Source organism: Carcharhinus amblyrhynchos, chromosome 16 (assembly GCF_965287045.1).
Source record: "Carcharhinus amblyrhynchos chromosome 16, sCarAmb.v2.hapA, whole genome shotgun sequence".
In the NCBI taxonomy this organism is placed as follows: domain Eukaryota; kingdom Metazoa; phylum Chordata; class Chondrichthyes; order Carcharhiniformes; family Carcharhinidae; genus Carcharhinus; species Carcharhinus amblyrhynchos.
Genome location: NC_137339.1, coordinates 1113413 through 1136165, shown reverse-complemented (window position 1 = coordinate 1136165; position 22753 = coordinate 1113413). Strand labels below are relative to the sequence as shown.

The 22753-nt window shown below is 47.3% G+C and overlaps 1 protein-coding gene across 2 annotated transcripts in view; it reads right to left on the bottom strand.

Moving 5' to 3' along the window:
* Nucleotides 1–21387, bottom strand: part of mtss1 (MTSS I-BAR domain containing 1) — a 146776-nt gene extending 125389 nt beyond the window's left edge. The window contains exon 1 of one of the 2 annotated variants that reach the window (XM_080204552.1): nt 21125–21387. In XM_080204552.1, the coding sequence (XP_080060678.1) occupies nt 21125–21199 (75 nt within the window). In that variant the 5' untranslated portion in view covers nt 21200–21387. The remainder of the gene's footprint in view (nt 1–21124) is intronic. The other variant, XM_080204551.1, reaches the window with a different exon arrangement.
* Nucleotides 21388–22753: the final 1366 nt, after the last annotated feature.

The window sequence follows — 22753 nt, the reverse complement described above, 5'->3', positions numbered from 1 at the left end:
ATAGAGCCAATGTAAGTCAAGATCACCCTTTGTCAAAGGAATCCTGGCACCTTTCAGGATCGAATATAAACTTAACCTTCCTCAAGGTTAAGCAATTGGACTGAAGGATTGTGAAATCAATGTCACAAATACTATAAAGGAAATGTAAATTGGAGTGGGCAAATTCAACATCAAATCAAGTACAGAAAAAGCAAAGGGAAGACATTAGATTGCGAGAGAATAAAACGTACGGTAAATTTAAATGACATTTTTATAATTGGTAATAGATCTGAAGGAATGAGATTCCACACATTCAATAATTAATCTTCAGTGCCAATAATCACTAGCTACTGGAAATGCTTAAGACTTAATTTTCTGTGGTGAGTTTAGTTTATGTTAATTTAACAATAGTTTTCATCATTGCTAAAACAGCACTGCTCATTCCTGAGGCAGGCAGTGAGAATCCATCTTTATGAAGTTTATAGCAAAGTGGCACAGCTCAAACTAAAATTTTCAATTTCCCCATTTAAGCAATGATCTGTCCCTTGTCTGAAGTTCCTGCACCCATGTCTATTTATTTTTCCTTTGTGTTTTCATGAGATGCATGTGTTGTTTGTCCTTGAAGTGAGCAGCTTGTTAGAGGACAGTTAAGAGTCAACTACATTGTTGTGGGTGTGGAGTCAGATCAGGCAAGGACGGCAGATTTCCTTCCCTAAAAGGACATTAGCGAACCAGATGGGTTTCTACAACAATTTATGATAGTTGTCAAGTACACCATTACTGAGAACAGCTTCATATTTCAGATTTATTAATTGAATTTAAATTCTGTCAGCTGCCATGGTGGGATTTGATCCAGAGTCCCCAGAGCATGAACGTGGGCCTCCGGACTACTGTCCAGTGACACTACCACTATCCTCCCTCTCATAAACAGGAGCAAGTTAATCTTGGAGGAAAATCAGAGCCAATATGTAACAAAAGTTTAACAAGTAATCAAAATCTATTTTAATTGACAGTTGTCTTTAATTCAGCACCTTTGAGTCAAGTAGCACTGACATCTCTCAAATGGCTTACAGCCACTTAAAGCCCCCAGCTCCAGCCTGGGTTGCAACATGTTACCGCCCTGCCCAGTTACATCAAAAATGTTCTCCAGACACTGTTTACACATAGCGCCTGCAAGCCTGACACTCCCAATTACATTCCATATTCTAACTGTACAAGGTCAACAAAGCAACTCGCTGTTAGGTTATATTTAGAATGCTCGTACCAGGCATGCTGTTAGAATGCAACGAGACCCTCAGACTCAATTCATACTCCACAGAACAAACACACTTCCCACTCATCTCCCAATCGCTAACAATTACTTCAGCCAGTCTAATGGCCGGTGGTAAAGGGATTGCAGAATCCAGTAAGAGTACTTATAACATGATAAAACATTGAGAAGTGCTGCACAGACACGTCTCACTGTCAGAGAGGTGAACTGAGTGAGCATGATATTTATTCTTCCATCAACTTCACAAACCAGATTTCCTGATCACTATCACAATGTGGGAGCTTGCTAAGTACTAATTAGTTGCTGAATTTCCTACATTAGAACACTGATTACACTTCAAAAAGACTTCATTGGCTGAAAATGTTTTGGGAGTTCTTGGGGTGATGGAAGGTGCTATATAAATGCAGCTCATGTTTCATTTTCACATTTCACATCAGGTGATGTTCCGCCAGTCATCAAGCTAGAATTAGTAGAAGCTTTCTTTCTTGTTGCAAACTCAGCTTGAATTTATTTTGTTAAACTGTAACAAGGAATTGAAAGATTAACAGAGATAGTGTCTCCCTACATCAGCTCAATAACAATCACAACGAACATCCGGGCTGGGATTGACTCATCCCAATGACACACCCTAAAGGGCAAGGACAGCTTGTGACGCTTGCGCAGAGTTCAGTATCAGACACAAATACTCGCCGACAACTAGACTGGGGCAAAACATATCCCTTATTGTAGAATGACGGCAACATTTCCACATGTCAGCTCAAGTTCGATCTCCATTCCACTTTAGCAGAAACGGACTAGCACCTGATCCACACAGCCATCTAACCACCAAGAAAGAACCTCTGGTCGCAATAATCCAACATTGAATTGAATAGTTCCAATAATCCAACACGGAATAGAAGAGTTCCTAATGAGCTACACGTACTGTTCCTGTCCTGGGAGTGTTTGATGGGGACAGTGTAGAGGGAGCTTTACTCTGTATCTAACCCTGTGCTGTACCTGTCCTGGGAGTGTTTGATGGGGACAGTGTAGAGGGAGCTTTACTCTGTATCTAACCCTGTGCTGTACCTGTCCTGGGAGTGTTAAGAACATAAGAAATAGGAGCAGGAGTAGGCCATCTAGCCCTTCGAGCCTGACCCGCCATTCAGTAAGATCATGGCTGATCTGAAGTGGATCAGTTCCACTTTCCCGCTTTCTCCCCATAACCCTTAATTCCCTTGTCTATCCGAAACTTAAATATATTTAGCGAAATAGCCTCCACCACTTCAACGGGCAGAGAATTCCAGAAATTCACCACCCTTTGAGTGAAGAAGTTCCTCCTCAACTCTGATCTAAATGCACCCCCACTTATCTTGAGGCTGTGCCCTCTAGTCCTGCTATCCTTTCTAAGCAGGAAGAATCTCTCTACCTCTACCCTATCCATCCCCTTCATTATCTTATATGTCTCTATAAGATCCCCCCCTCATCCTTCTAAACTCCAACGAGTGCAGACCCAGTCTATTTAGTCTCTCTTCATAGTCCAACCCCCTCATCTCCGGTGTCAGCCTAGTGAACCTCCTCTGTACTCCAAGACCAATATATCCTTCCACAAGTGCTGCGAAAACTGCACACAGTACTCCAGTTGCAGCCTCACCAGTACCCTGTACAGTTGCAGCAAGACCTCCCTGCTTTTATATTCTATCCCCCTCGCTATAAAGGCCAAAATTCCATTCGCCTTCTTGATCACCTGCTGCACCTGCAGACTGGGTTTTTGCAATTCGTGCACAAGGACCCCCAGGTCCCTCTGCACCGTAGCATGCTGCAGCTTTTTGCCCTTTAAATAATAATCCCTCCTACTATTATTTCTACCAAAGTGGATAACCTCACACTTGCTAACATTGTACTCCATCTGCCAGGTCCTAACCCACTCACTCAGCCTATCCAGATCTCTCTGCAGACTTTCCGCACATTCCACGCAATTTGCTTTTCCACTCACCTTTGTGTCATCAGCAAATTTCGTTTCCCTACACTCAGCCCTCTCCTCCAGATCGGCTATGTAAATGGTAAACAGTTGAGGCCCCAGCACCGATCCCTGCGGCACTCCACTAGTCACCAACTGCCAACCAGAATAGCACCCATTGATTCCAACTCTCTGCTTCCTATTAGATAACCAATCCTCTATCCACGCTAACACCTTACCCCCAACTCCGTGCACCCTAACCTTCTGTAGCAACCTTTTATGAGGCACTTTATCAAACGCCTTTTGGAAATCTAAAAACACCACATCCACCAGTTCCCCTCTGTCTACTGCACTAGTCACATCCTCATAGAAATCCAATAAATTCGTCAAACACGACTTCCCCTTAACAAATCCGTGCTGCGTCTGCTCTATCAAACCATTCTTTTCTCAGTGCCTCGCTATTTCTTCTTTGATGACGGATTCTAGCATTTTTCCCAACTACAGACGTTATACTAACCAGCCTATAATTCTCTGCCTTTTGTCTGCTACCTTTTTTAAACAGCAGTGTAACATTAGCCATTTTCCAATCTTCTGGCACTTCCCCGGAATCCAGTGAATTTTGGTAAATAATTACTAAGGCATCCACTATCACCTCTGCCACTTCCTTCAGAACCCTGGGATGCATTCCCAGGGGACTTGTCCACTTTCAGTCCCATTAGTCTATCAAGCACTACCTCTCTAGTGACAGTAATCGCATTCAGGCCCTCAACTCCTACCATCCTTCTATCTTTAAGATCCGGCAAACTATTCGTGTCGTCCTCTGTGAAGACCAAGGCAAAAAACTTATTTAAAGCCTCAGCCATTTCCTCATCTCCCACTGCTAAATCCCCCCTCTCATCCTCTAAGGGTCCAACAGTCACTCTAGCCAGCCTCCTCTTCTTTATATATTTGTAAAAAATGTGTTGATGGGACACAGTAAGAAGTCTGACAACACCAGGTTTAAGTCCAACCGATTTATTTGATAGTAAACTCACAAGCTTTCAAGGTTAACCTCTTTGTCAGGTGAATGGAAAGTTCTGGCCTCAGAAAGAGCATATAAAGCACAGACAGTTTACAAATTACTGATTAGAATGTGAATCTTTACACCTAACAGTGTAAACACCTTAGTGTTGATGGGGACAGTGGTTGTCTGAAATGGGGCAACATAAAGTTCAGGATGAATGTTCATTTGGGTTGTTCTGGATGAAAACTGGTTTTACTGAGACAGTAATCGGAAATAAAGTTTAGCTGAGAGTTTAGTGGTGCCCTGTGCACACAGAGAGTACCTGGATTGCATGGAGCAGGCAAGGTGATGAGGCTGGAAAGTATGGCCAGCATGACATTTAATTCTGAGGCTTTCACTCAGGGCGAAGCACAACGACACATCCACTGCGTTCAGAGTTCTGTGCTCGTTCAGGCAAGTTCCTTAAAACTGCCCGAGGAATTCAAGTCCAGTGAGGAATCAACACCCAGGGAAGAACAAGGTGAAACAAACAGGCCCAATAATCTCACATCCCATCAGAATACTCAAATAGGCTTTCAGTTGTAATTAGCGGGTTCTAGGAAGACTACAGTTCTCTCTCTTTTTAAAATCAGTTCACCTGTAACACCACAAGTATTGAGTTAGCACAAGGCAGAGGGCTGTGGTGTGCTCTGTCTGGCACTTGGTCCTGTCCAGACCTGTGTTATTAGCAAAAAAAAAACACGTCCGTCTCTTCAAGGTGAAACAGAATGACTAACGTGCAAATACACTTTACAAAATCAATCACGACTGAACAAGATGTATCCAGGCTTGTACGCTAACAATCCAAAATGTTCTCCAATCACATATATTAGGAGGGGGAGGTAGAGGGAGTGTGTTGGGGACTGGAGGGAGAGAGAGGGTATAATTACTGACTCTTCCCAGTGTTCCCTGCCTGACATCAGTCACTGGGATCTGGAGTAAGATGTATGTTATCTGTGTGGTTAAGTACTCACAGGCAGTAAGGCCAGCCACCTGAGGCAGCAGGGTCAGCGGGAAGTAATGCCCATTGTAAACATCCCTCTCAAAAACCCAGTAAAAATGAACCAAGCTCAACATTTGAGACTGTAAAGATTTGGGGCATCCAAGAAGTTAAAGTATAAAATCGTCACCGTGGAGATGGGATAACGAATGACCAGGGTCTGGCACATAACTTTGTTCCATAGATACTGCCTGCAGCTCAGTCACTTCCCAACAAATAAAACATTTCTCAATCCACACCCCACCTAATCTTGACATAGGAATGAGCGAATCTGTGCTATGTCTCATAGTGAATCTTCAGTAAGACTAAGAACATAACTCTGGGCAGTGATACAGATATTTAAGTCACTATCTGCTTTGTGTGTCAATATAAATTTAATCAGCCTTCCACTGTCCATTGGTATCCTGTCCAAGTCAGGAGGTTTTGATATCATGTTTGAGATTGGGGCCCATAATAAGCCCAGCCGATACTTGAGTGCAGTACCAAGGGAGTGCCGCACTGTCAGCCAGAGGGTCAGTGCTGAGGGAGTGAATCATTGGTCTGATGGTTTGTGCTGCCTCAGTGAGTCACAGAAACTCAATAAAACACCACATTCTCTTAAATCCTACAAATGAGCAAAGGCAAAGGTCAAAAATCAGCCAATCTCACTGGAACCAAAATGATTTTAAACTGCTGCTTTAAAGGGTGTATCTGGCTCTTTATCAGCATCCTGCTGCTGCTCTGTAAAGATATTGATTTCTCTAGTGCTATATTCTGATCAAACTTTGTTTGTTGTCACCATTCCAACTCTCCCACCTGACTGTACATGTAGCCTGTGTCCCAACTCAACACTCTGAACACACCCCAGCCTTAGCGGGGTAAATATATGGGATTATGGGAATGGGGCTTGGGTGGGATGGTTTATCAGAGAGTCGGTACAGAGTGAATGGGCCAAATGGCCACTTCCCCTGCACTGTACGGATCATGAGGATATTATTATATATCATAGAAACCATAAATAAATAGAAAACAACAAATGATATAATATACATCTTCATCACCAGTATACAACACTGGTACAATAAGACAAAAACCATTGGAGAAGGGAATGGAATGTAGCGATCCAAGGGTGGGAGGAGTCATACCCTGTGGAGGGGTCCAGTGAGCAAGGAGAGAGCGATCCTCAACGTATCGAGGAGGCAGAATGTGCTGAAGCAGCAAACTGTTCACATACACACCTGGTGAACAGGTAAAAGCTACCTTCCTGGTTCAGACAGAGATGACATTTGCCTGGAGGGCTGCAGAAGTGATGTGGATGTGCCGGCGTTGGACTGGGGTAAACACAGTAAAAAGTCTGACAACACCAGGTTTTAGTCCAACCGATTTATTTGATAGTAAACGCACAAGCTTTTGAGGTTTCCCTCTTCGTCAGGTGAATGGAGAGTTCTGGCCTCGGACAGAGCATATAAAGCACAGACAGTTTACAGATTACTGATTAGAATGTGATCAGTGCTCCTGCCACACACATTGTCAGCCACTTTAGGACTTGAACAGCAGGTTAGGTGTAAAGATTCACATTCTAATCAGTAATCTCTAAACTGTCTGTGCTTTATATGCTCTGTCCGAGGCCAGAACTCTCCATTCACCTGACGAAGAGGGAAACCTCGAAAGCTTGTGCGTTTACTATCAAATAAATCGGTTGGACTAAACCCTGGTGTTGTCAGACTTTTTACTGCAGAAGGACAGAAACGGAGAAATACTGAACCTTACAGAGAGGGGTGAAGATAAGGAAGACACGCTTGAGGAAGAGTACCACACAGAGGATAAAACAGTGGATTCACTGTGCACTCAACAACCATGGAGAATTCTAATCAGATTAACAACAATCACATCTACACAACCTTCACCCTCACACTAACCAAACAAGTCACCACTGAGCAAAAACTCCTCCCATTGTTACATCTCACACAAAGACTAGTAAATTAAGAGTCCCATGTCACCTAGCAGCTAAAGGCAGCAGCCAGAGAACAAGGCATAGGTGGATCTACAGTTTGAGCCCTGTCAGCTGATCCCATTAAAGTAGCCTCAGTAATCTTGGGCGAGGATAGTTATCAAATCAAAACAAGCACAAGGTCCACTTCTGCAGGAATAGAGAAGCACAGATATTGTCAAATTTGTACAGAACCTTGGTTGAAGTACTGTGCACATTCTGATCTTGATACAAAAGCAATCGAGTGTGAATGGAGAGGATGGTACCAGAATTGATAGGCTGTAATGAAAGATTGAAGAGGCCGGGAATCTTTTCTCTGAAATAGAAGGCTGAGGAGCGACCCATCATAGTGTGTAAAGGAGCTTGACAAACGTAGAAAGATGTTTCCACGAGACTAGAACCAGGGCCACAAACATAAGATAGACACTAACAAATTCAATTAGGAATTCAGGAGAAACCTCTTCATCCAGAGAGTGGGGAGACTGTGGAACTCATTCCCACAGGCAACGATCCAGGTAAAGGCATACATTTAAGAGGAAGCTGGGTAAAGACATGAGGGAGAAAGGGAAAGAGGGATATGCTGATAAAGGGGTGAGATGAAGAGGGGGAAGAGGAGACTGGTGCGAAACATAGACACCAACTTGGAGCTGCTGGGCTGAATGGCCCGTCTCTGGTTTATATTCTGGGAAAAGTCTCCAGATCACAGGTGACATTCAGTAAGTCCAGCTGGGAAGTGTATGCATTGAGGCAGTGTTCAGAATGCAAAGCCCCACAGGTTAAACAGCCCAACAACATTCACCCTAGCAATAACCCCTTCAACTGAGAACAAATCCCAGTGAGTGTTGTGCATTCAGATCGGGGATAGAGGATTTACATTGGCTTTTATATTCACCATTTTGCATTGCAACCAACAACTACAACAGCAGAAAGGGAGGGAGATATAAAGAGGTGAATCTCCCATCATCCCTGAGGTCCCAACAATTTGGAAATATACAGCTATTCAAAATATACATTAAGAGTTTGGATGAGGGAATCAAAAATAATATTTCCAAGTTTGCTGAAGTCACTAAATTTGGTGGGAATGGTGAGGAGGAAATTAAGAGGTTTCAAGGAGATTTAGACAACATCAGTGAATCAGCAAATAAATGGCAGTATAACGTGGAAAAATGCAAAAACAGAATGGCAGAGTATTATTTAGATGTGATACATTGAGAAATGTTGATGTGCAAGCAGGTAGGAAGGTAACTGGGATGTTGGCCTTCATTGCAAGAGGAGCAAGAATGTCTTACTGCAGCTGTACAAGGCCTTGGTGAGACCACACCTGGACTAATGAGTGCAGTTTTGGTCACCTTATTGAAGAAAGGATGTACTTGCCATAGAGGAGTTCTGTGAACATTCATCAGACTGATTGCTCATTTGGCACGATTGTCATATATGCAGAGACTGGGTTGACCGGGCCCATACTCACTGGAGTTTAGAAGAATTAGAGGGGATCTAACTGAAACAAAATTCTGACAGGGTTGGATAGACTGGATGCGGGGATGTTGTTACCTCTGGCTGAAGGGTCTAGAACAAGCGGGGCGGGGGTGGTCACAGTCTCAGGATATAGGCATTTAGAACTGAGGTGAGGAGAAACATCTTCATTCAGTGGGTGGTGAATCTGCAGAATTCTCTACCAACAGATAGCTGTAGAGGCCAAATCAGTGAATCTATTTAAGAAGAAAACAGATTTCTAGACTCTAAAGATGTCGTGAGGTATGGGGAGACTATAGTTTTGAGAGAGAGGATCAGCCATGATCATACTGAATGGTTTACCATTCATTTACCATTTATATAGATGATCTGGAGGAGGGAACCGAGTGCAGGGTGTCGAAATTTGCTGATGACACCAAGATTGGTGGAACGGCAAATTGTGCGGTGGGTGTGGAGAGTCTGCAGAAGGATCTAGATAGGCTGGGCGAATGGGCCAGGAAATGGCAAATGGAATTTAATGTTGGCAAGTGCGAGGTGGTCCACTTTGGTAGGAAGAATGGTAGGAAGGATTATTACTTACGTGGCGAAAAACTGCAGCAGGCGACGGTGCAGAGGGACCTCGGGGTCCTTGTGCATGAGTCGCAAAAACCCAGCCTGCAGGTGCAGCAGGTGGTCAGGGAGGCGAATGGGATGCTGGCCTTCATAGCGAGGGGGATTGAATATAAAAGTAAGGAGGTCTTGCTGCGGCTGTATAGGGCATTGGTGAGGCCGCAGCTGGAGTACTGTGTGCAGTTTTGGGCGCCGTACTTACGCAAGGATATTTTGGCCTTGGAGGGAGTGCAGAGGAGGTTTACTAGGCTGATGCCGGAGTTGAGGGGGTTGAGCTATGAGGAGAGGCTGAATAAACTAGGCTTGTACTCGTTAGAGTTTAGAAGAATGAGGGGAGATCTCATTGAGACGTATAAGATGATGAACGGGATGGATAGGATAGAGGTGGAGAGACTCTTCCCGCTCAGAAAAGACAGTAGGACTAGGGGGCACAGCCTCAAGATAAAGGGGGGGTGGTTTAGAACGGAGTTAAGGAGGAACTTCTTCACTCAAAGGGTGGTGAATCTCTGGAATTCTCTGCCCGTTGAAGTGGTGGAGGCTGCCTCGCTAAATATTTTTAAGAAGCGGGTTGATGGGTTTTTGATAAGAGAGGGAATTAAGGGTTATGGGGAGAGGGCGGGAATGTGGAACTGAGCCATGACAGATCAGCCATGATCTTATTGAATGGCGGGGCAGGCTCGAGGGACTAGATGGCCTACTCCTGCTCCTATTTCTTATGTTCTTATGGTGCAGCAGGCTCGAAGGGCTGAATGGCCTAACTCCTGCTCCTATTTCCGATGTTTCTGTGAACATAGATTTCTCAGACTCTCCAATGAGCCCCTGCATCCATTCATCAGTAGCTGTGAAAATAACTAAACACAAATTGTCCAATCCCTCGTCATTAGGTGACCTGCCGTAAATGCAAAACAACTTGTATTTATTAGCAGCTTTAATATGGTGTAACAGCTGAAGGTACTCCATGCTGAGATTATAAAATAAATGTGTGCTGAAAGAGCTAGGTTTTATACAATATCTTAAAGGCAGAAACTCAGGCCAAGGTAGGGAGGATGTTACAGAACTCACTGCCCAGACAGCTGAGGTACAGCCTCCAGTGGCAGAACAATCACAGATGTACTAACTGCCAGAATTAGAGCAGTGCAGATGTTCCAGAGGGTTCTGGGGCTGGAGGAGATGGCGGGGAGGATGGAGTGAGCCATGGGGGGACCTGAAAACAAGGATGAGAATTTCAATATGGCGGGAATTAAATACGTCCCAAATGTCAGTGAACAGCTGAGCCAGAACAACTGGGACATGGGGTCCGAGGTTCTACCCTTGAGCTGAACTGGGTGCTAATAAGATCGGTGCATTTGGTCTGCAGGACGGACACTCTGTCACTTCCAGTCGCTACTCATTAATGGTGGGGGAAAGTGCGTGAGTGCAGCCATTGTCTCAGGAGAGATAGGGCCACTCCTGAGATTCAGCCTTACATTCATATCACTCATCGGCAAAGCTCTCATAATTGATTCATTTGACAAGGAGCGTGTGAATAATCCGCAGCCAACTAAGTGTGGAAAATCCCCCAAAGGTTTAACAATGGCAGCAGGGAAACAGGAGCAGGAAGAATCAGACAGAAACAGAGTCAAAACTTAAAATGCAATAGCAACAGACAGCAAAAGCAGAGACAGATTGTGGTCAGAGTCCAACAACTGCAAAGTATTCAGTGATTCAGGGAAATTCTCAAGCACACTAATCATGCATGAGCTCAGTACCAGGACACAAACAAAATACAAGTGTTTGTGTAGAGGGAGCTTTACTCTGTATCTAACCCTGTGCTGTACCTGTCCTGGGAGTGTTTGATGGGGACAGTGTAGAGGGAGCTTTACTCTGTATCTAACCCCGTGCTGTACCTGTCCTGGGAGTGTTTGATGGGGACAGTGTAGAGGGAGCTTTACTCTGTATCTAACCCCGTGCTGTACCTGTCCTGGGAGTGTTTGATGGGGGGACAGTGTAGAGGGAGCTTTACTCTGTAACTAACCCCATGCTATACCTGTCATTTATCAATAGCTGCAAGTGAAATTATAGAAAACTGAATTAATAAATACATGAACAGTGAAAATAGGGTGCTGGAAGTTAGACTTCAGTTTTTCAGCAAAGCACCAGGTTTGTCCCTGCAGAGCATGTCAAGCAACATGCAGAGAACTAGAGACCAGTGATCAGATACGCACGCCCACACAGGCACACACACTTTCATTATAAAGGATATAATTGCAAAGCATTTAGAAGTGCATAATATAATCAAGCAGAGTGAGTATGGCTTCACAAAGGGCCTGACTAATTTATTAGGATTTTGAGGTAGTAACAAGCAGGACAGATAAAGGGGAACCAGTAGAATATGCTTGGATTTCCAAAAAGCAGTCATTAAGGTACCATGCAATAGGCTACTAAGAGCCCTGGTATTGGAGTAAATATATTAGCATGGATAGAGGATTGGCTAACTGATAGAAGACAGAGTTGAGATAACAGGAGCATTTTCAGAATTCTAACCTGCAACTAGTGGAATTCCACAGGAATCAGTTGGGGGCACAATTATTGACAATATATATGAATGATTTTAAACAAGGGAAGTGAATGTACTATTTCCAAGATTACGGATGACACAAAGATAGGTGGGAAGGCAAATGGTGCGGATGACACAAGAGGAATATAGACAGATTAGGAAAGTGGGCAAAACCTTGGCAGATGAAATATAATGTGGGAAAATTGAAGGTAAACACTTTGGTAAGAGTAAAGGAGCAGAGTATTATTTAAATGGAGAAAGACTGCAAAAAGCTGTGGCACAGAGGGATTTGGGGATCCGCGTGTATAAATCACAAACTGCTAGCATGCAAGTTCAACAGGGAATAAGGAAGGCAAGTGGAATATTGGCCTTTATTTTACAGGGAATGGAGTACAAAGATAGGGAAGTCTGGCTAAAATTATAAAAAGCACTTGTTAGACCATATCTGGAATACTGTGAACACTGTTAGTTCGCGTATTTAAGGGAAGATATACTGGCATTAGAGGCAGGCCAGAGAAGGTTCACAAAATTCATCCTGGGTATGGAGGGATTTTCTTATGAGGAGGGGTTGAGTAGACTCAGTCATAGAGGTTTACAGCATGGAAACAGGCCCTTTGGCCCAACTTGTCCATGCCACCTTTTTTTTAAAACCACTAAGCTAATCCCAATTGCCTGCATTTGGCCCATATCTCTCTATACCCATCGTACCCACGTAACTGTCTAAACTATATCTAAATCTAAACTGTCTATCTAACACTCTGGAGGAAACTGGCATCAGAGATTCTGATCCAGAATTGGGAGGATCCAACGCGACTCAAAGAAACCACTGATAATAGTTCTGTCAGTTCTCCACTTCAATCTCTACAACAGAGGACGTAGTTAATCCACTGGTCGCTCTTTCTATTCTTCAATCATCCAAAGGGCAAAGATAATATTATCGACCTCTTCCTATAGTCAGGCGCAATATCTGAATGCCATTCAGACAATGTGTTCACACATCCTCCGTCGCCTGACCACAGCAGTCATCACCAACAAGGAAGTGCGAAAACATTGACAGGTCCTGAAGGACTTGGTGAAGGTCAACCAGCAAGAATCCTATTCTTACAATGATCCCATTACAGAATTTGTAGAGTGCCCATACATGAGTAGGTTGGGCCAGTAATCATTGGAGTTTTGGAGAATGAGAGGCGACCTTATTGAAACAGAGGATTTTCAGGAGGCTTGTCAGGGTAGATGCTGAGAGGTTGTTTCCCCTTGTGGGAGAGTTTGGGTCCAGAGGGAATAATCTCTGGATTTAAGATAGAGATAAGGAGCTTCTTCACGCAGAGGGTAGTAAATCTGTGGAATTCCTTACCACAGAGGGCTGTAGAGGCTGGATCATTAAGTATGTTCAAGGCTGAGATAAACAGATTTTTAATCTAAAGTTAAAGTTTATTTATTAGTCACAAGTAAGGCTTACATTAACACTGCAATGAAGTTACTGTGAAATTCCCCTAGTCGCCACAATCCGGCACGTTTTTCAGTAAGGGAATTGAGGGTTATGGGGATAAGGCAGGAAAATGGAGTTGAGGATTATCATATCAGATCAGTCATGATCTCACTGAATGGTGGAATGTCTGCTCCTATGTCTCATGGTCTAACCTCCTTTATCCATGAGAAAAAATCCAAGACATTCAAGTCCAATCGAAAGCAGTGCCTTGCACCCCAGCAATAAAAACAACAAAACTCTCTCAGACAAAGCTTTCAAAAACCATTACATTCCTAAAGATTAGTACACAGTAACATGTAACGGTTTCATTAAAGGGAAGTCGTGTCTGACAAATTTACTGGAGTTCTATGAGGATGTGTCTAGGGCAGTGGATAGAGGAGAGCCGGTGGATGTGGTCTTTCTGGATTTTCAGAAGGCGTTTGACAAGGTACCTCACAAGAGGTTATTGCAGAAGGTCAGGGGACATGGAGTTGGGGGTAGGGTGTTAGCGTGGATAGAGGATTGGTTGTCAAATAGGAGGCAGAGAGTGGGGGTCAATGGGTGCTATTCGGATTGGCGGTTGGTGACTAGTGGGGTGCCCCAGGGGTCGGTGCTGGGGCCTCAGCTATTTACCATTTATATAGATGATCTGGAGGAGGGAACCGAGTGCAGGGTGTCGAAATTTGCTGATGACACCAAGATTGGGGGAAAGGCAAATTGTGCGGAGGGTGTGGAGAGTCTGCAGAAGGATCTAGATAGGCTGGGCGAATGGGCCAGGAAATGGCAAATGGAATTTAATGTGGGCAAGTGTGAGGTGGTCCACTTTGGTAGGAAGAATGGTAGGAAGGACTATTACTTACGTGGCGAAAAACTGCAGCAGGCGACGGTGCAGAGGGACCTCGGGGTCCTTGTGCATGAGTCGCAAAAACCCAGCTTGCAGGTGCAGCAGGTGGTCAGGAAGGCAAATGGGATGCTGGCCTTCATAGCGAGGGGGATTGAATATAAAAGTAGGGAGGTCTTGCTGCAGCTGTATAGGGCATTGGTGAGGCCGCAGCTGGAGTACTGTGTGCAGTTTTGGGCGCCGCACCTGCGCAAGGATATTTTGGCCCTGGAGGGAGTGCAGAGGAGGTTTACTAGGCTGATACCGGAGTTGAGGGGATTGAGCTATGAGGAGAGGCTGAATAAACTAGGCTTGTACTCGTTTGAGTTTAGAAGAATGAGGGGAGATCTCATTGAGACGTATAAGATGATGAATGGGATGGATAGGATAGAGGTGGAGAGACTCTTCCTGCTCAAAAAAGACAGTAGGACTAGGGGGCACAGCCTCAAGATAAAGGGGAGGCGGTTTAGAACGGAGTTGAGGAGGAACTTCTTCACTCAAAGGGTGGTGAATCTCTGGAATTCTCTGCCCGTTGAAGTGGTGGAGGCTGCCTCGCTAAATATTTTTAAGAAGCGGGTTGATGGGTTCTTGATAAGAGAGGGGATTAAGGGTTATGGGGAGAGGGCGGGAAAGTGGAACTGAGCCACAACAGATCAGCCATGATCTTATTGAATGGCGGGGCAGGCTCGAAGGGCTAGATGGCCTACTCCTGCTCCTATTTCTTATGTTCTTATGTTCTTTTCATAACAGAACCACAAAGATTGGGCTGGAACTGTCCCTAAGCACTCTCAAAAGGACATGTCACACAAACTGGCCCAAACACAGTTATGATGTGGATATGCCGGCGTTGGACTGGGGTAAACACAGTAAAAAGTCTGACAACACCAGGTTTTAGTCCAACCAATTTATTTGATAGTAAACTTACAAGCTTTCGAGGCCGGTCTCAACAGGGATCTTGGGTTCATGTTGCACTGTGACCCCCGTGACTTGCCTGGGTTTGCAAAACCTCACTCACTGTGCTGTCTGGAGACAATACACATCTCTTTAACCTGTGATCAGTGCTCCTTCCACTCACATTGTCGGCCACTTCAAGACTTCAACAGCAGGTTAGGTGTAAAGATTTGCATTCTAATCAGTAATCTGTAAACTGTCTGTGCTTTATATGCTCTGTCTGAGGCCAGAACTCTCCATTCACCTGACGAAGAGGGAGTCCCCTCAAAAGCTAGTGAGTTTACTATCAAATAAATTGGTTGGACTAAAACCTGGTGTTATCAGACTTTTTACTGTCCAAACACAGTTACCCAGTACCAGTCCAAACCTGGCTCAACATTAGTAAACCTCAAACTCAACAACACTTAATCTAATCTCTTGTAACAGTGTTAACTGAGAAACTCTGGCAGCAGTCTAAGATTTTAAACATACAGTCTGGGTGACTGAAATCAAGATATCTTTAACAGGCCAGGATACAAAGGGTGACTGAACCAAGGTGAGTAGGTGGAGTTGTGGATCAGCAATGAAATAACTGAACAGCTCGAGGAAAAACCTGGTTTCACTTTCCAATCCTGGTCAGGGCAGGAAGGCTGAATGGCCTACGACACTGTGGAAATTCTATGTACTATTCTACGTTATAAATGAACAACAGGCTAGAGCTGCAGCAGTTAGGGTAGGTGAGTAAACATTTGGGCAGGGAAGCAATTCACTGAATCCAGACTGCAGCAGGCAGTGAGCACAGTGCACCCAGTGTAAAAACTTTCCCCAGCAGAGGATCAGTCAACATTCAACTTGGCAAACTGGAAGGCCAGTACAAGCAGCATCTATTACACTTCTCCAACTCACCAGTTCCCTTTTCAAAAATGACAGACATCCCATTCCCCAAATCCCGACGCACTGCCCCCCCCCACAAGGAAATCCCGACGCACTCCCTGCCGCCCCCGCCACCCCCAAGGAAATCCCGAAGAAACTCCCCAAAGACCCCCTGTAGATAGTGACACACTCCCCGGGACTGTACATTAAACGCTGCCAGATTCCCTGGCCTGTCTGATGTGGCTTCCATACAAGATGGACAGTGAGCTGAATATCAGAAGAGGAAAGGTTTGAAGGTCTTTGCTGTAAATAATGTTAAAAAGGTTTCTCCAGAGGAATTGACATGTGATGATGTCGTCAATCCCACCCTCCCACCAAATCCTTCGGTCATTCTCACTCTAGAAAGGATGAACATTTGGATAGGGCCATTGCACTGCCAGGGCCAAACAAGCGAATAGTCCCACTTGTTCCTCAGGAAAATCTGACAGACCACGCACACACAAAACATAGAACATAGAACATTACAGCGCAGAACAGGCCCTTCGGCCCACGATGTTGCGCCGACCAGCTTTTAAAAAAAAACAACACTAACCCACTAATCTAAACCAATCCCATTTCGTCCATAAAACTATCCACAGATCTCTTAAACGCCCCCAAACTAGGCACATTTACAACTGCAGCTGGCAGGGCATTCCAGTCCCTCACCACCCTCTGGGTAAAGAACCTACCCCTGACATCCGTCCTATAACTACCCCCCCTTAATTTAAAGCCGTGCCCCCTCGTGCTAGCTTTCTCCATCCTAGGAAAAAGGCTATCACTATCCACCCTGTCTAAACCTCTAATCATCTTATATGTTTCAATAAGGTCCCCTCTTAGCCGCCTTCTTTCCAGCAAAAACAACCCCAAATCTCTCAGTCTCTCCTCATAGGATCTCCCCTCCATACCAGGCAACATCCTGGTAAACCTCCTCTGCACCCTCTCCAAAGCCTCTACATCCTTCCTGTAATGTGGGGACCAGAACTGCACACAGTACTCCAAGTGCGGCCGCACCAGAGTTGTGTAGAGTTGCATCATGACGCTGCGACTCCTAAATTCAATCCCCCTACCAATAAACGCCAAGACACCGTATGCCTTCTTAACAACCTTATCTACTTGATTCCCAACTTTCAGGGACCTATGTACACATACACCTAGATCCCTCTGCTCCTCCACACTATTCAAAGTCCTCCCGTTAGCCCTATACTCAACACATCTGTTATTCCTACAGATATACAGATAAACTAGCAGATATACAGTCAAGCAAACCATACTGGGGAGAACTGCCAGCCAGGACACCAGGAAACACCAATCTCTTCTTTCCATATTATCAAAGGATCATTTATTTTGTCCTCAACAGGTCGATAAGGGAGCAGCGTACCCTCTAGGCCAATCCCCTCCCCCCCCCACTTTTACACAAGAAACATAAGAAATAGGAGCAGGAGTAGGCCATCTAGCCCTTCGAGCCTGCCCCACCATTCAATAAGATCATGGCTGATCTGTCGTGGCTCAGTTCCACTTTCCCACCTTCTCCCCATAACCCTTAATCCCCTTGCCTACCAAAAACCTATCAACCCGCGTCTTAAAAATATTTAGCGAGGCAGCCTCCACCACTTCAACGGGCAGAGAATTCCAGAGATTCACCACCCTTTGAGTGAAGAAGTTCCTCCTCAACTCCATTCTAAACAGGCCCCCCCCTTATCTTGAGGCTGTGCCCCCTAGTCCTACTATCCTTTCTGAGCGGGAAGAGCCTCTCCACCTCTATCCTATCCATCCCATTCATCATCTTATACGTCTCAATGAGATCTCCCCTCATTCTTCTAAACTCTAACAAGTACAAGCCGAGTTTATTCAGCCTCTCCTCATAGTTCGACCTCGTCAACTCCGGTATCAGCCTAGTAAACCTCCTCTGCACTCCCTCCAAGGCTAAAATATCCTTGCGTAAGTACAGCGCCCAAAACTGCACACAGTACTCCAGCTGCGGCCTTACCAATGCCCTGTACAGTTGCAGCAAGACCTCCCTACTTTTATATTCAATCCCCCTCGCTATGAAGGCCAGCATCCCATTCGCCTTCCTGACCACCTGCTGCACCTGCAGGCTGGGTTTTTGCGACCCCTCCTCAGCGCTGACCCGCCACCAAATGGCCCTCCCTCAGCGTGGTGCCGCCACCATTCTGACAAATGACAGTAGGGCATTCCATCCAATGCTGACCCTCAGCAGTAAGAAGTCTGACAACACCAGGTTTAAGTCCAACCGATTTATTTGACAGTAAACTCACAAGCTTTTGAGGTTTCCCTCTTTGTCAGGTGAACAAAGAGGTAAACCTCGAAAGCTTGTGAGTTTATGTCAAATAAATCGGTTGGACTTAAACCTGGTGTTGTCAGACTTCTTCCTGTGTTTACCCCAGTCCAACGCTGGCATCTCCACATCATGACCCTCAGCAGTGCAGTTCTCCTTCATTGGAGTGAACAGGCGATACCTAACTCCAAAGAGGAATAGTTACCAATCTATGAAGCAACCCTGTTTATAACTTTACAGTTCTCTGATCAAGTCACCCTCCCCCAACTTTTTCAGTTGTAGAGGAGACTCCCAATCAGTCCAATCTTTCCTGCTAATGTTTAACCCTGGTTCTAGTAATGCAGTAACTGAAAGATACAGTTGTCAAAGAGACAGCTTTCTACAGACTTTCTGTAAGGACTAACAGTGGATGAATTAAGCTCCTCTGCATTTACAGGACTGGATACAGAGCTGTACAACTTGAGATTTTAACCACGTGTGTGACGAGTGAGTAATGTGAGTTAAAAGTGAGTTATAATTGTAAACTGACAGTACAGAACAAGCACAGTGTACATTAAACAAATTGATTCAAGCATTACTTCTTTCCAATTGTACATGACAACACCCACAAAGATGCCCACTAAAGACTGCAGTGTCTGTAACTACAGCAGCTGCACCATGTCAACATAAACTCAAACCAACCGCTGTAATCTTTCAGTTCCCTGTTCCAGCACTGATCCTGGTGACAGCTGAATCTCTATCAGACGCTCACTATTTCTTAATGTTTGTGTGTCTCACCATTCCTTCAACAAGAAACTTCAGAACTGCAAAAAGAGTTACTTTGAAGACCATATTTTTGTTCTCAACCATGTTGGGGGGACATGTCTGTACCCGAATCCTTCTGTAAGAAGTCTCACAACACCAGGTCAAAGTCCAACCAGTTTATTTGATAGTCACAAGCCACAAGCTTTTGGAAACGCTGTTCCTTTGTCAGGTGTGTGGAAGGTTCTCAACTACCAAATAAACTGGTTGGACTTTAACCTGGTGTTGTGAGACTTCTTACTGTGTTTTACCCAGTCTAATGCTGGCATCTCTACATCCCAAATCCTTCACCAGTTGTAGAATTATTCAACAGAGGAGGCCACCATTTGCCCCATCATGCCCATACTGACTCCCTACTCTTTCCCTATAGCCCTGTTAATGTTTCTCCTGTAAGAACACATCCAATAATCTTTTAAAATGTGGTCCCTTCAAAATGACCTAAGCTTTAACTGTGCAATTATCTTTTAAAATGAATTTGATTTGAAAATACACGTTCTGCAGCAATGGGTTTTCAGACTGAACTGTCCTGATGAAGTTTGTTCAAATGATGTTACAGAGAGACTCAGAGTGTTTGTAAACAGTAAGTAAATATTGAAAGGCTGATTAATGAGTGAAATCTCGATGGTGTTAACAGCATCAACAGGTTCCATTAGTAACAGCGATCTGAAATAGCAGCCATTTATCAGTCACTGTTACAGAGCCTGTTCCCCCCTCACACATCCCCTCAAAACACAGACCGATTCACGGGGGTGGGGGGACGACAAACCCCCCCCCCCCCCCACCACCACCACGCACCCCCAGACAAACCTCCCCCCCAAACCCCGGGCAAACACCCCACCCCCCCCAACCAAACCTCCCGACAGACCCCCCCCCCCCACCGGACAAACCCCCAGTCAATTCCCCGACAAACCCCCCCCCCCCCCCAGTGAGGTGCAGACTGTCCTCACCCCCCAATTTCCAGTCGGATGTTTCTCAATGGCGGGGGGGGGGGGGGGGGGGTGGATCCTAATGGATTTCTCTCAGCTCCCCCCCCCCCGGGTCTCTCTCTCTCAGATCCCCCCCCCCCCCGGGTCTCTCTCAGTCCCCCCCCCCCGGGGGTCTCTCTCAGCTCCCCCCCCCGGGGGTCTCTCTCAGTCCCCCCCCCCCCGGGGGTCTCTCTCAGCTCCCCCCCCCCCCGGGGGTCTCTCTCAGTCCCCCCCCCCCCGGGGGTCTCTCTCAGCTCCCCCCCCCCCCCCCGGGGGTCTCTCTCAGATCCCCCCCCCCCGGGTCTTCTCTCTCAGATCCCCCCCCGGGTCTCTCTCAGTCCCCCCCCCCCCCCCCCGGGTCTCTCTCAGTCCCCCCCCCCCCCCCCGGGTCTCTCTCAGTCCCCCCCCCCCCCCCCGGGTCTCTCTCAGTCCCCCCCCCCCCGGGGGTCTCTCTCAGCTCCCCCCCCGGGGGTCTCTCTCAGTCCCCCCCCCCCCCCCCGGGTCTCTCTCAGTCCCCCCCCCCCCCCGGGTCTCTCTCAGTCCCCCCCCCCCCCCCCGGGTCTCTCTCAGTCCCCCCCCCCCCCCCGGGGGTCTCTCTCAGATCCCCCCCCCCCGGGTCTCTCTCTCAGATCCCCCCCCCCGGGTCTCTCTCAGTCCCCCCCCCCCCCCGGGTCTCTCTCAGTCCCCCCCCCCCCCCCCGGGTCTCTCTCAGTCCCCCCCCCCCCCCGGGGGTCTCTCTCAGTCCCCCCCCGGGGGTCTCTCTCTCTCAGTCCCCCCCCCCCCCGGGGGTCTCTCTCAGTCCCCCCCCCCCCCCCCGGGGTCTCTCTCAGTCCCCCCCCCCCCCCGGGGGTCTCTCTCAGTCCCCCCCCCGGGGGTCTCTCTCTCTCAGTCCCCCCCCCCCCGGGTCTCTCTCAGTCCCCCCCCCCCCCGGGTCTCTCTCAGTCCCCCCCCCCCCGGGTCTCTCTCAGCTCCCCCCCCCCCGGGGGTCTCTCTCAGTCCCCCCCCCCCCCCGGGGGTCTCTCTCAGTCCCCCCCCCCCCCCGGGGGTCTCTCTCTCACCTTCATGTCGCTCATGATGCTCTGGAAGAGCCCCCCCAGGGCGCTGCAATCCTTCTCCATCCCGCCCGCCTCCATCTTCCCGGCGCCGCCGCCCCGATCCCGATCCCGGCTCCGCCTCACAGGCTCCGGCTCCCGGGCAGCCGATCCGAATCCATCCCGGAGCCCGACTGGAGAGCGATCCGGAGCCGCACTGCCTCCCTCACTCCCTACCGCCCTCACTCCCTCTCCCCTCAGTGCGGAGCGGCTCTCCCTCAGCCCGGATTCCCCTCACCCTGACTCTGTGTCACTCTCTCACTCCCTCTCTCTATTTCTCCCTCACTCTCTCTCTCTTTCACACTCCCTCTCTCTCTCACACTCTCCCTCCCCTCTCTCACACTCCCTCTCTCTCTATTTCTCCCCCTCTCTCTCTCTCTATTTCTCCCTCACTCTCTCTCTCTTTCACACTCCCCTCTCTCCTCCCTCTCTCACACTCCCTCTCCCTCTCTCTCACACACTCCCTCTCTCTCTCTCTATTTCTCTCTATCTTTTTCTCTCCCAGTTTCCATTTTTTTAGCCGCTGTTTCCTGGGGAGGAGTCGGAAACTTCACCAATTTCCGACAGGCCCTCCGCCCCTCCTCCAGCGCCTTAACCCCAGACTCTGACCCCTCACCCCAAATCCCACCCTGACCCCCTCACCCCAAATCCCACCCTGACCCCCCTCACCCTTCACTCCAAATCCCACCCTGACCCCCCTCACCCTTCACCCCAATCCCACCCTGACCCCCTCACCCTTCACTCCAAATCCCACCCTGACCCCCCTCACCCTTCACCCCAATCCCACCCTCACCCCCTCACCCTTCACCCCAATCTCACCCTTCGCCCCAATCCCACCCTGACCCCCTCACCCTTCGCCCCAAATCCCACCCTGACCCCCCTCACCCCTTCGCCCCAAATCCCACCCTGACCCCCTCACCCTTCACCCCAATCCCACCCTGAACCCCTCACCCTTCACCCCAAATCCCACCCTGACTCCTCACCCCTTCACCCCAAATCCCACCCTGACTCCTCACCCTTCACCCCAAATTCCACCCTGATCCCCACACTCCCCCATCCTGACCCCTCAGGCTTAACCCTTAAATCCCTCACCCTGACCCCCTTAATCCCAAATCCCCCACCCCATCCCTCTTAACCCCAATCCCCTCCACCCTGACTCTCCCTTAATCCTAATCCCAGATCCCCTTTCCACATTCTGACCTTGACTCCTCCCCATTAACCCCCCCACATCTTGACTCCTTTAACTCCCAATTCCCCCACCCTAGCCCCTGCACCCCCCCCCACACCCTGGCACCCACCACCTTGATCCTCCACCCTGACACTGATGACCCCATTTCCCACCCCATCTCTGTCCAAGACTGTTTTGCCTCCAAATCTGTTAATATTGAGTGAGTCAGACAGGGGGCAGGAAGGATTAAGGTGATGATGTGTTGGCACAAACATGCCAAGCTCAGTTCCAGCAGCAACTTCTGGGCTAAATTGGCTTCAGTACCTGGAAGTGGGAGGGATTCACTTTACCCAGCCTCAGAAGGTACTTTGGGAGCTGAATCAGAGTGTGGTGGGATGACGCTGTGATTCCCACATTGGGTATGGCCT